Raw genomic sequence first — 14,528 nt, 5'->3', positions numbered from 1 at the left:
AGAAGGAGCCTAATGTGGGACTCCATCCCAGGCCTCCAGGATCAGTCTGATCTGAAGCTGGCACCTGAGCTGAAGATGGCACTAAACCACTGAGTCACCCATGCTGCCCTAGATTAAGTCTTTTAAATAGATTTCCCAAATATAAAAGTATATGAATATTCTATAATTGTATGCCATCAATTCAAATACTATATTATATAAGAATTTTGTATAAAGAATAAATGCATATATTGAGGTATTCTCCTCGACTGAATTTTTGTTAGTGCTTGTTTCTTGTTAAGTATAGAGCATATTTTGGGATCCCTGGGTGGCGCAGCGGTTTGGCGCCTGCCTTTGGCCCAGGGCGCAATCCTGGAGACCCGGGATCGAATCCCACATCGGGCTCCCGGTGCATGGAGCCTGCTTCTGTCTCTGCCTCTCTCTCTCTCTCTGTGACTATGATTAAAAAAAAAAAGTATAGAGCATATTTTAAATATATTTTAAAATTTAATAGGTATCAAGTTACCTTGAGTATAGTTGATAGGATTCCTTGAATTCTATTCTTGATTTTGTGAAAGTAAGACTTTAATGGGTCTATTATAAAATCATGTATGGGATCTCTAGGTGGCGCAGCGGTTTGGCACCTGCCTTTGGCCTAGGGCGCGATCCTGGAGACCCAGGATCGAATCCCACATCGGGCTCCCGGTGCATGGAGCCTGCTTCTCCCTCTGCCTGTGTCTCTGCCTCTCTCTCTCTCTCTCTCTCTCTCTCTCTCTGTGACTATCATAAATAAATAAAATTTAAAAAATAAAAAAATAAAAATCATGTAAATGTTCAGCACACGCCAAGTGTGTATTATTGATAATTTAATATTTACTAGATTTCACTAATTCATATTGGATTTCGTGATCCAATATGAACATTTCTCTCATGGTAACAACTCTTCATTCGAGACAAAATTAGACACTGAGTTAAAAAAAAATTTCTTTGTCACTTCTGAAGTTTTCACCTTTATCTTATCATGATCATTATTGTAAATATAAGTTGTCATATTTACTTGTAATTATTAATCATGAATTTAACTTTTACTCATGCGAAACCTTGGAAAACTACTTAATTCTATTAATACATAAGATGGCATTTATAACCAACTCTGCCTTTATTCAGTAAACTACAGCATATATTAGCGTGTGAAAACCATGCCTATAATTTTTATAGGTAGTTATTTTGTCATCTCTAGGTTATTTATAAACATTAATTAAACCTTTTTCTTTTAGATTAAGCCAAACATCAGAAATCAGGAAATGTATAGTTTGTTTCTTGAGTTAATTGTTTATTATGAAGAATGGTGTCTTTTCATGGTTCATGTAATGTTAAAAGCATTGTGGTGAATTTATATTTTGTTTTTCAGGTGTTTCATTTTTTACTTTTGGTACCTTAAAGAGTGTTGGGCTTTCCCATGCTCCTACCCTTCTTGGCAGACCTTCATCAGACAATCCTAATGTCTTAGTTTTGAAAACCCACATAAACTTACTTTGTGGTGGTGTTGCTGGAGCAATAGCACAGACAATATCGTAAGTCTCTTCATCAACTTAATTCAATCAAATTGCAATTTCTCAATCTTGATTTTCAGTGTCAGTTAAATCATTTTATTTTTTCTAATTATTAAAACACAGGATCCCTTGCAAAATATAAGCAGTAATCTAATACATTTTTCCAGATGCACCTGCACTTTAAGCATATTATAAATAATTAGATGCCATGTTGACCAGATTAGTTTGAACCTATCAAAATTTTTGTGGATTCATATAAAAGAAAGAGGGCCACCTGGCTGGCTCAGCTGGTAGAGTCTGCAACTCTTGATCTTGGAGTTTTAAGTTCAAGCCCCATATTGGGTGTAGAGATTAGTTAAAAATAAAATCTTTAAAACAAAATTTTTTTTAATGAAAGAAAAAAAAGTAAGCTATAAAGAATTACTAATTATAGTCTTCATATTTTCTTATGAATTTGCCTTTATGGGTTTTTGAAATTTGAGTCATTTGTGTGTGTGTGTTTGTGAAAGAGAGAGAGAAAGAATGAGAGAGAGAGTGAAGGAGAGGAGGCACTTTCTGGCACTAAATCTTGAAGGCCTCCTTTGTGCCAGGCAGTGTACTAGGCTTTGAGATACATGCTAAAGGAAAAACAAAGTTATTTTCTCAACAAGCCTATATTCTTATTAAGACAGTGGCAATACAGTGGAGTTATATATTAATATAAGTTGTAGTGGGAATATAGATAAAGGTATTACTATATTTTAATTTGGAAAGGTGACTTCCAAGAATTTCCCAGCCCAAGAGAGATTGAGTAGATGAAATAAAAAGAGGCTGGAACACTTGCAGGAGCTTTTCACGAACATGAAGAAAAGCTTTCTGTGACTGAGGAGTATCCTGAGAAACAGGAAGTAATAGTGTCACAAAGACAAAAAAGAGTATCCAATGAAAAAGAAAAGTCAAAGTAAGATAAATACTGAAACATAAGGTGTTTATTGGACTTTACAATTAAGGATTGCCTTTGTGAAACGAGATTCAGTGTACTTGTCTGTAGAAGCAAATCATACTAGGTTGAAGGTAAAGAAGAAAAGGTATATTGGTTTATTTTTGAAAACCTGGCTGTGGGGAGAGGGGCCGGGAGGACCCGGTAGGGGGTGAGGGGTGGTGGTCGGGGGGGGGGTTGGAAGCGCGGGAAGTCCCCAAGTCCCCAATGTAGCCCCCTCGTGAGCTCGCGGTATTTTCCTTAAATGATCGAGCTCCGCTTGGCACAGCTGACCTGGAGCCTGAGAGGATTATGAAAACGTGTGGGTAAAAAAAAAAAATAGGGATCCCTGGGTGGCGCAGCGGTTTAGCGCCTGCCTTTGGCCCAGGGCGCGATCCTGGAGACCCAGGATCGAGTCCCACATCGGGCTCCCGGTGCATGGAGCCTGCTTCTCCCTCTGCCTGTGTCTCTGCCTCTCTCTCTCTCTGTGACTATCATAAAAAAAGAAAAAAAAAGAAAAAAAAAAACAAAAACGTGTGGGGTAAGGTGGGGCTGGGGACCGGGGCGGGGAGGCAGGGAGGCAGGGAGGCGGGCGCGGTTGGGGAGGCCCCTGCCCGGTAGCTGCGAGCCCCGGTCGATGATGACGTGACCACTGCGCAATCTGAGTTCTAGGAACCAGATGATGGAGTGGATGCTAAGAGCCGACTGAGACCTCCGGGGGGGAAAAAAATGAAAACCTGGCTGTGGAACCTTGCACATTTATAGAAACATGATCACTTTCCATCTGTTCTGATTCTCTTCTTGCTTTTACTGCCTTTCTTTGCTACTCACTTCTAATTTAGATTCTTAAGATCTGCCTTTTTTCTCTCACTTCTTTTCTTAAGCTATATACTATACCTGTTGACTCTTACCAGGTCCAAAGACTTCCTCTCAGTCCTTTTGCTTCCTTGCAATTGTTCTAATTCTGGGTTTTTTGTCACAGTACCCTCTCTTGGCGATCAACTTTCCCAGCCTTCGCTTTTCAGTTTTCAGGTGTCCTGCTGATTCATGTCCTCCTCTTCCTACCTATCCATGCTGATTTTTTTTAAGGCCCTTGCCTGTGTTTAATCCTCTTCTCTTCCTATAAATATCTAGAATAGTTCATCTATCTTTACGGTTTCAGTGGTCACTTCTGCACAGATAACAAATTCTATTTAAGTCTCCCATTACTGTCTCTCCATTACTTCTGTAGCAGGCTCTTGGATGTTTCTACTTGGACTTCTGCCATCAGTGCAACTTCATAGTTCAGACATTACTTGTCTTTCTCCTGGTGACAATCCTCAGCTCCTAGCTTTACTGTTTGTTACTATAACCATGAACCTTCTAGCCCTGGAAATACCTTGAAATCAATTTTCATATTGTACGTTTTCAATTATCATTCTGTCTTGTTTTTTACTGTAGAATACTGCCTAGAGTGCCTTTTTTCTTTCTTTCCCATTGTTATTTCCCTTGTTCTACTCCTTGTACCTGGTCTTCTTACATTCTCTCCTTTCTACTATCCAATTCCTTGTACTCACATATATCTTTTCTCTGAAACTGAATCTTTCGGGTTGAGGTTTTTGTCCCTTAATTCCCATAAAGTTTCTTCCTCTTACAACCTTCATTAAAAAATAATTCCTGGAGATGCTTTTAAAATGTATATGGCACTTCAGTGATTGGTAATGTTATTTCTTAAGCTGTTTGGTTAAAAAATGTAGTTTCTTTTTAATTACAACATTTCATTGTAAATATAAATGTATATAAAAGTATTTACTGTTTTTGTTGTGTATCACTTAGGTATATATTAAGTTACCACGGAGATCTTTGAATAGGAAAGTAGAAAGTAGCTCTGTGATACTGGAGAATGTCTCTAAGATTCAATTTTCTTTTTCTTTTTTTTAAGGTTTTTTTTTTTTTTTTTTTTTTAAGATTTTACTTATTTATTCATGACAGACTCAGAGAGAGAGAGAGAGAGAGAGAGGCAGAGACACAGGCAGAGGGAGAAGCAGCCTCCATGCAGGAAGCCTGGTATGGGACTCGATCCCAGGTCTCCAGGATCACACCCCCGGCCAAAGGTGGCGCTAAACCAGGGCTGCCCAAGATTCAGTTTTCTTTCTTTCTTTTTTTTTTTTTTAAAGATTTTATTTTTTTATTCATAGACAGAGAGAGGGGCAGAGACAGACAGAGGGAGAAGCAGGCTCCACGCAGGGAGCCCGATGTGGGACTCGATCCCGGGTCTCCAGGATCACACCCCAGGCTGCAGGCGGCACCAAACCGCTGCGCCACCGGGGCTGCCCAAGATTCAGTTTTTTTTTTTTTTAATAAATTTTTATTTATTTATGATAGTCACACACACAGAGAGAGAGAGAGAGAGAGAGAGAGAGAGAGAGAGGCAGACACACAGGCAGAGGGAGAAGCAGGCTCCATGCACCGGGAGCCCCACGTGGGATTCGATCCCGGGTCTCCAGGATCGCGCCCTGGGCCAAAGGCAGGCGCCAAACCGCTGCGCCACCCAGGGATCCCAAGATTCAGTTTTCTTAATGTTGGGATAATAGTACCTAGTTCATGCAGTTTTGAAGATGGAATGAGATAATTTACATAAATTGTTTAGCACAGAACCTAACACAGGTAGTTAATATTAGCAATATTAAAGGAATTTTAAAAAATCACCTGGGGTCACACTCCTAAAAAGAGGCTACTTTTATGTATTTCATTTCAGGTAATTTTTTTACATAGAATTTTCTATCTTCTAAATTCCGTATCTGTAATTGTTTATTTTTGCCCATAAGGAAACATTTTTGTTGGTCTACTATATACAGGGGGACTTGCTGAATAACTCTTAGAGTAGTAGTTCTCAACTAGGGGTGATTTTGCTTCCAGTGGACATTTATTAATGTCTGGAGACAATATTGGCTGTCAAGCTGAGGGTATGCTACTGGCATGTAGTAGGTAGAGGCCAGGGATGCACTTAAACATCCCACAGTGCACAGGATAGACCCCCATAGCTAAGTATTACCTAACCTAAAATGTCAATGACAAAGTTGAGAAACCCTGTCTTAGGGTTCCAACAATGAAAAATATCCAGTTTAAATCTTCAGAAAGTGGCATTTAATTTGGCCCCGAGGAATGAATAGAACTCTATATTGAAGTGATGAGAGAGAAGAATCATCTAACCAATGGACTCACATAAGCAAAAGCAAGATCTCTGTATTGCTAGTTGATTTATTCATGTGCTTATATACTCCTAGATTAGACAATAAAGGCATAGAAATGCATTCTTTCCTAAGGAAATAATATATAGGACTTTGTAATCAATAATTGTTGAATAGAACACTAAAAGTCATTTTTAAGTCCTTTTGCCTTTTTCTTCTTTTAGCTACCCATTTGATGTAACTCGTCGGCGAATGCAGTTAGGAACTGCTCTTCCAGAATTTGAAAAGTGCCTGTAAGTTCTCTATGTCTTTGATCATTTTCTTTAGGAAATGTAATGTTTAAAGTAACCCCACTCCTGGTACCAAAAAAAATAAAATAAAATAAAATAAAGTAAGTAGGGAGATAGGACTGTGGTCTTACCAGTAGTCTAGATATTATTATGAAATAGTGTTGTCAGTGAATGTTACAGACATAGTCCAAACAGAATAGATGTATTAATAAGCCCGGCAATTCTGTACATAGTGCTTGTACTTGGAATGAAGTGTTGCTTTATTGTGAATTTTCAGCTTATTTTTTTACACTTTGCTTCCAAAAACTAGTCAAGATGGCATTTTGGCTTCTTTTAGAAATGCTATTATGGGGGCACCTCGTGGCTCAGTTGGTCAAGCATCTGCCTTTGGATCATGATTCCAGAGTCCCAGGATTACATAGGGCTCCTTGCTCAGGAGGGAGCCTGCTTCTCATTATGCTCCTCCCCTTGCTCATGTGCTTCTGCATGTGTGCTCTCTCTGTCTCAAAATCTTTTAAAAGAAAAAACTCCTTTATAAAAAATTTAAAATGCTATTACGGATTTTGAAATTGTCTCTTCATGAGTGGGTATAAAGGTGTCATCATATAACCATTGTCTTTCAGTACCATGTGGGAGACTATGAAGTACGTCTATGGACACCATGGAATTCGAAGAGGATTATATCGTGGTTTATCTCTTAATTACATTCGCTGTGTTCCCTCTCAAGCAGTAGCTTTTACAACATATGAACTTATGAAGCAGTTTTTTCACCTCAACTAAAGAAAATCATGATTTTTTTTTTCCTTAGTAAAATCTCCGAGGGAGAAATAAAATGTTACTTTAATTTTAGGGAGAATATTACTTGAAGGGGGATATTTGCCTTGTCACAGGAACCACTGCTATTTTAATACTTATACTTGATTTTTTTATTCATCACAAATCAAAAGTGCTTACTGTGCTTTTTGATGCCAAAAGTTATACCTTAGAACGTTGAAAAAATTCCTAAGCTGATGCTGGCTAATCAGTGACGTTATTTGAAACTGTTTTAAAGTGTTATTTGCAAGTAGAACAAACTTAAAATGGGATTCAAGAGCTTGCTATTAGCTTTATCATGCTTTAATTCCAAGCTTTATTTATGATCATGATTTCAAAGACTCTAACATTGGTTATTATTATTATTATAATAAATAGGCTTGGTTATATTGCAGTAGAATAATGAAAACTGAATTTTTAAGTCATATAAAACATAGCTTAGGGGGCCACCGGGCTGGCCCACCCAGAGGAGCATGCAACTCTTAATCTTGAGGTCATAATTTTGAGCCCACTTTGGGTGTAGAGATTACTAAAATAAAAAAAAAATAAATTTAAAAACCTGTAGCTTAGAAGCCAGCATTGAAGATTATTCTTATCTCTCTTCTCTTAACTCTGCTCCACTGCATAGAAGGACTGACAGTTTTTCTCTGTTTTTAAATAAAATAAATGTTGTATTTAAAAATTAGTCTTGTAGAAACTCAACAATAAATGAAGAATTTTCAGGTATTGCTCAACTGTTATTTCTAGGGACTATGACTGACTTAAATTTGTTTTTAAAAGTCAATGTATTCTTCAAAAGCAGTAATAATAAATACTGAATATCTTTGCTTTCAAAACAGATTAGCATTATAGATTTGTTTTTGTTAGGTCATTTGGTATACACTAGGAAATTTAAATGGACTGTGAAATATCCATTAATATAGATGTGAATGTCAAAGAATGTTTCTAAGGTATTTTATCATGATACATTGACTAGTTCTTCCATGTAAAATAATTTTAGTGCAATATAAACTTAAGTAGAAACGTAAAACATGATTTAATTGTTATTCTTCATATTAAAATAGTTTAAAATATAAGAATTCCATTTATTGTGTTTAGAACACTTTTTATCTTTTATTGTAAGCATGACAGAAATGGGAAGGGAACAATTATAATTCTGTCCAGAAGTAGTGATTTGTAGAATTGATGTGATTTTTTTTTTGATCAATGCAAACTATTTTAATTGCTCTAACTTTATAATTTTTGTATTGAGGTAAAATTGACATATAACAATATATTAGTTTCAGGTGCACAATGTAATGATTCAATATTTGTATTTACTGCAATATAATCACCACAATAAGTCTAGTTACCATCTAATTGATGTATTAGAAAACTAAGTTGAAAGTGTTATTTCTGCTTCAGATTTTGTCTGCATAAAAGATTTTTTGTCATGCATTGGTAAAAATTAGATGAACTGGTTTCATTTTCAAAGTCTTTATTTTAAAATAAATATGTATCTTTGTATGATTTGTAAGTGTACCCACAGGTAGAAATATATGTGTTCTTAAAACTATTTTGTATATTTTCATTCCTGGGCTACATTGTAGCTAAATATTGTTATCAAATCTCAAGATAATTTAAATGTATAAAATAAGTATCTCAGTTATGTTATCAATAAAAGAGAACTGCAAATATTTTTTTAAATAAAAATTTACATTCTATGTCTGTTATAGAATACATAGGATATTAAAAATAAATTTTAGGGACGCCTGGGTGGCTCAGTGGTTGGGCGTCTGCCTTTGGCTCAGGGCATGATCCTAGATTCCCAGGATCAAGTCCCGCATCGGGCTCCTTGTGTGGAGCCTGCTTCTCCTCCTTCTGCCTGTGTCTTTGCCTCTCTTTCTGTGTATCTCATGAATAAATAAGTAAAATCTTTAATAAATAAATAAATTTTATTTATATTTTGACATTCTCTTTTTTTTAACTATTCACATTATTTTTAAAAACTTCACATTATTGAAGTACAAATGCTAAACATAAGTAGTCACAACAGAAGAATATTTAAAATAATGACTATATTTATATCTGATTTATTTCAGATTCATAACCCAAAGTGTATCTTGCTAGGCTATCTTCCAATGAAGATCAACTATTTTTTTAGTATTTTATTTATTCATGAGAGACACAGAGAGAGAGACAGAGACATAGGCAGAGGGAGAAGCAGGCGCCAGACAGGGAGCCTGATGTGGGACTTGATCCAGGGACTCCAGGATCACGCCTTGGGCCAAAGGCAGGCGCTAAACCGCTGAGCCACCCAGGCGTCTCAAAGATTGACTTTTTCTGTTTTGATTTCCATTGTTACTGTTCCTGCCCTTTGTGGGAATAGTCCTTTGATCTCTAAAATGGGACAGTGGTCTGGTCTTAGGGATTGGTAAGTGAAGTACCACTCCGAGCTCTCAAGGGTATGGAGTTAGAAAGGTATATATGATAGTATCTTACCCTAATACCTCTCTGGATATTCAACATCCATTTATTCAGCACCCATTGTGTGTCAGGCATTATGTCAGCATTATGGAGAACTTACCTTGGGAGGGCTATTAGCTGTGTACTTAAAGTCTGATTTGTATGTCCAATAGTATCTAACAGCAGGTATTTCTCTAGTAGAGTATGTACTACACTTTATGGTAACTGTTTACCTATGTTGCCCCAATTGTTTCTCACAGGGGCAGAGCTCTGCCTTCATATTCCCTATCAGGAGCACAGGGTTTGGCACCATAATAGGGACTCAGTGATGTTTGCTAAAGAAAGATGGCGTGGTCTCTGTTTTTGGAGACATTATGTTCAGTAGAGAGAAATAAGGCACAAACATTCCCTGGGAAGAGCAATTTGAAAAATTCATTCATTTGGTTTTATAGAAATGAACTGAACACTTTACACAATTGCTCACAGCTGTTCTTTGAATAAGACACTGAGGCCCTAGACATCAATGACAACATATATTTGTCATGTGTATTTCCTGAGGACTTACTATGTTTCATGGTTTGTTTTATGCACTTTTTTTTTTTTTTTTTTTTTTTTTTTTTTTTTTTTTTTTTTTTTTTTTTGTTTTATGCACTTTTGATGCTTTAGCTCTACAACAGCTATAGGATAGGTACTATTTAATATTCCTTTTTTTACGGATGGAATAATGGAAGTCCAACGAGATCAAAAAACTTGCTCAAATTCATACAGTAAGTGGTGGATCTAGGATTCAAATTCAGACAGTCTAAATCTACAGCCTACTCTACTAGCCGTAATGCTAGTAATGCATTGTACTTCAATGCAGTAGTATCCTATCCAGATGGAATTCTAATGTCAAATTTGAACATGTCTACAAACATAAACTAATAAAAAATTATAATTTATGGAAAGCGCTTATTAAATAAGTAGATTACATGATAAAGAATAATTGTCAGGTGTAAAGACCAGAAAGCTACTTTAGAATGGTCAGGGTAAAGTTTGATATGCTATACTTTAAACTGACACATGAAGGATAAAAAGGAAATAGCCATGCAGGGTTGTGGGGGAAGAATGGCCCAGGTGAAGAGAAGAGCTTCAGACAAGAAAAAGCTTGGCTTGACATGGGAATTGTCAAAAGTCTACTGTGAATGAAACACTGTGAGTGAAGGAGTAGCCACAAGCAGTATTGGAGAAGTAGACAAAGGCCAAGTCACAGAGGGCTCTACATGATACGGTAATCATTTTGTCTTTTATCCTAAATGCCATGGGAAATGCTTCAAGGTTTTCAGCAGGGAAATAAAATTGTCTGATAATGTTTTTACAGAGATTGCTCTACTGGGGCACCTGGGTGGTTCAGTGATTGAGCATCTGCCTTTGGCTCAGGTCGTGATCCTAAGGTCCTGGGATTGAGTTCTGCTTTAGGCTCCCCACAGGAAGCCTGCTTCTCTCACTGCCTGTGTTTCTGCCTCTCTCCCTCTCTCTCTCTCTCTCATTCTGTGTCATGAATAAATAAATAAAACTCGTTAAAAATTTTTTTTACAAAAGATTGCTTTGTCAACAAAGTTTGCAGTTAAAACAGAAATCAACAAAATTTAAGACAATAGAGAAAATAACAAACGCCAAAATTGGTTCTTTGAAAAAGATCAACTAATTGATAAGCTCCTAGCTAGACTGATAACTAAAAAAGAACATAAATTGCTAATATCAACTAAAGAGAGGACATCACTATGGATCCTACAAATATTTAAAAGATAATAAGGAATTTCTAAATAACTCTTTGCTAAAGAATTTAACAACTTAAGTGAAATGGACAGATGTCTTGAAAATTACAACCAAAACTACCATAAATAAAATCTGCATAGCCAATTAAGGAAATTGAATTTATCAAAAATTCTTCCACAAATAAACTCCAGTCTCAGGGCATCTGACTGGCTCAAGTTGGTGGAATGAATGAGACACTTCATCTTGTGGTTGTGGGTTCAAGCCCCACATTGAGTGTAGAGATTATGTTAACAAATAAAATCTTAAAAAAAAAAAACAAAAAAACCTCCAGGCTCAGATGTGAATTCTAATGCACATCTAAGAAAAAAAATAATTGGGACGCCTGGGTGGCTCAGTGGTTGAGCATCTGCCTTTGCTTCGGGTCGTGATCCTGGGTCCTGGGATCGAGTCCCTTGTCCGGCTCCCCACAGGGAGCCTGCTTCTCCCCCTGCCTATGTCTCTGCCTCTCTGTGTGTCTCATGAATAATAGATAAGATCTTTAAAAAAAAAAGTTTGGGAGATTTGTTTCTGCTTTTATATAGTCTTAGATAGCCATAACAGTTAGCCATGAAAAACCAACAACTAGCCCCGTACTAGCTGGTGAAATACTGAATGCTTTCCCCCTAATACCAGGTAGAAGGTAATAAGGATGTCCAGTGTCACGACTTCTACTTAACCAGTGAACATAGGTAAGAAAAATAAATAAAAAGCATAAAGATCAGAAAGGAAGAAGCAAAATTCCCTCTATTTGCAGATTACATGTTTACATATATAGAGAGTTTTTTTTTTTTTAAGATTTTATTTATTTACTCATGAGAGACACAGGCAGAGGGAGAAGCAGGCTCCATGCAGGGAGCCCCACGTGGGACTCGATCTAGGGTCTCCAGGATCACGCCCTGGGTCGAAGGCAGGCGCTAAACCGCTGAGCCACCCGGGCTGTTCAAATATATAATTTAAATTTTTTAAAAACTTTTATTTGCCCCCCCCCACAAAATATTTCACTTTTTTCAGATTTTATTTATTTATTTGAGAAAGTGAGAGAACAAGTGGTGGAGAGAGGCAGAGGGAAAGAGAGAGAGAAGCAGACTCCCCACCAAGCAGGAATCCTGACTCAGGGCTCCATCCTAGACTCTGGGATCATGACCTGAACTGAAGGCAGATGCTTAACGTAGCCACCCAGTCCCCCCTAAAAGATTTATTTTTAAGTAATCTCTACACCCAATGTAGGGCTTGAACTCACAACCACAAGATCAAGAGTCACATACTCCACCAACTAAGCTACTCAGGTGCCCCTAAATACTTTAATGCACTTTTTTTTTTAATTTTTTTTAATTTTTATTTTTTTTTTATTTATTTATGATAGTCACAGAGAGAGAGAGAGAGGCAGAGACACAGGCAGAGGGAGAAGCAGGCTCCATGCACCGGGAGCCTGACGTGGGACTCGATCCCGGGTCTCCAGGATCGCGCCCTGGGCCAAAGGCAGGCGCTAAACTGCTGCGTCACCCAGGGATCCCACTTTAATGCACTTTTATGAGATTTTACTTTTAAGTAATCTCTACACCCAGGATGGGACTTGAACTCACCATCCTGAGATCGAGTTGCATGGTCTACTAATTGAGCCAACCAAGCAACTCTGGAAAACAATTTAAGAGCAATTTCATTTAGAGGTACTTGGCTGGCTCATTTTGTAAAGCATGCAACTCTTTTTTTTTTTTTTTAAGTGGTAGGATACTAATTTTTTTTAAAGATTTTATTTATTTATTCACAAGAGACACAGAGAGAGAAACAGGCTCCATGCTGGGAGCCGGACGTGGGACTTGATCCTGGGACTCCAGGATCACGCCCTGGGCCAAAGGCAGGCTCTAAACCACTGAGCCACCCAGGGATCCCAAGCATGCAACTCTTGATCTCAGGGTGGTGAGTTCAAGTCCTGTGTTGGGAATAGGATTTACAAAAAAAAAAAAAAAAAAAAAAAAAAAAATTCAGGAGTGCCTGGCTGGCTCAGTTAGTGTACCATGAAAGTCTTGATCTCTGGGTTGTGAGTTTGAGCCTCACATTGGGTATAGAGATTACTTTTTTTAAAGACTTTATTTATTTATTTATTTGACAGAGAGAGCATAAACATGAGGACCAGAAGGAGAATGGAGAAGGAGAAGCAGACTCTCTACTGAGCAGGGAGCTTGATGTGGGGCTTGATCTCAGGACCCTGGGGTCATGACCTGAGTGGAAGGCAGACACTTAAGTGACTGAGTCACCTGGTGCACTGGGTCTAGAAATTACTTAAAAAAATAAAATCTTTAGGGGTGCCTGGGTGGCACAGTCAATGAAACGTATGACTCTTGGTTTTGTCTCAGGTTGTGATCTCAGGATTGTGAGATCAAGTCTGCATTGGGTTCCACACTCAGCTCAGAGTCTCCTTGAAGATTCTCTGTCTTTCTCCCTGCCCCTCTCACTCGTGCTCTCTTTCTCTCTAAAATAAATAAAGGGGATCCCTGGATGGCTCAGCGGTTTGGCGCCTGCCTTTGGCCCAGGGTGCGATCCTGGAGTCTCAGGATCGAGTTCCGCATCGGGCTCCCAGCATAGAACCTGCTTCTCTTTCCTCCTGTGTCTCTGCCTCTCTCTCTCTCTCTCTATCATGAATAAATCTTAAAAAAATAAATAAATGTTTAAAAAATAAAATAAATCTTTTAAAAAAATCTTTGGGGGTGCCTGCCTGGCTCAATAAGTAGAGCATGTGACTCTTGGTCTTGGGGTTGTAAATTGAAGCCCCATTTTGGGTGTAGAGATTACACAAAACATAAAATCTTAAAAATAATAGAATAAAACCTTTGAGAAAAAACACAAAAAATCTATAATAGCATCAAAAATGTAAAATATTTCAACTTAGTCAAAGGTGTGCAAGAGCTCTACACTGACAATTACAAAATATTGCTGAGAGACATTAAAGATCTGTATAAATGGAAAGATAACACATGTTTATGAATTAGAAGACTCTAGAGTGTAAAGAAATTTTTCCAAGTTGATTTATAGATCAAATGCAATCTCAACCATAATTCCCTTAGGCTCTTTTGTAGAAACTACAATCTGATTCTAAAATTTATACAGAAATTCAAACACCTAGAATACCCAAAGCAATCTTAAAAAAGAACAGAGACATCACTACCTGACCATATGACTTACTATAAAGCTGTAGTGATTATGACATTGAGGATCTGGCATAAAGATCAACAAACATCAAAAGAACAGAGAGCCGAGAATCAGACCTATACTTATATAGTCATTGGATTTAAGGGTGCCAAAGCAATCCTATGGGGAAGAAAAGTCTTTTTAACTAGTGCTGTTGGAAAAACTGGATATGCACATAGTGGGTGGGGAAGATTCAATCTCTACCTCATACCACACAGACAAATTCATTTGAGATGGATTGTGGACCTAAATGAAAAACAGAACAATGAAAGGCGCCTGGGTGGCTCAGTTGGGTAAGCATCTGCCTTCAGTTCAGGTCATGATCCCGGCGTCCTAG

The 14,528-nt window shown here is 37.6% G+C and overlaps 1 protein-coding gene and 1 non-coding gene across 4 annotated transcripts in view; both read left to right on the top strand.

Annotated features, from left to right (window-relative positions):
• Window positions 1-8,466, top strand: part of SLC25A16 (solute carrier family 25 member 16) — a 43,689-nt gene extending 35,223 nt beyond the window's left edge. For 2 of the 3 annotated variants that reach the window (XM_038534134.1, XM_038534136.1), the window contains 3 exons: window positions 1,391-1,553; window positions 5,885-5,953; window positions 6,574-8,466. In XM_038534134.1, coding sequence (XP_038390062.1) covers window positions 1,391-1,553; window positions 5,885-5,953; window positions 6,574-6,730 — 389 coding nt within the window. In that variant the 3' untranslated portion in view covers window positions 6,731-8,466. Of the gene's footprint in view, window positions 1-1,390; window positions 1,554-5,884; window positions 5,954-6,545 lie in introns of all 3 variants that reach the window. The other variant, XM_038534137.1, reaches the window with a different exon arrangement.
• LOC119871700 lies at window positions 3,122-3,204 on the top strand. The gene has a single exon (XR_005358770.1).
• Window positions 8,467-14,528: the final 6,062 nt, after the last annotated feature.

Source organism: Canis lupus, chromosome 4 (genome assembly GCF_011100685.1).
Source record: "Canis lupus familiaris isolate Mischka breed German Shepherd chromosome 4, alternate assembly UU_Cfam_GSD_1.0, whole genome shotgun sequence".
NCBI lineage: Eukaryota > Metazoa > Chordata > Mammalia > Carnivora > Canidae > Canis > Canis lupus.
Note: the sequence above shows the minus strand (reverse complement) of the source record. Positions and strands in the feature narration are given on the sequence as shown.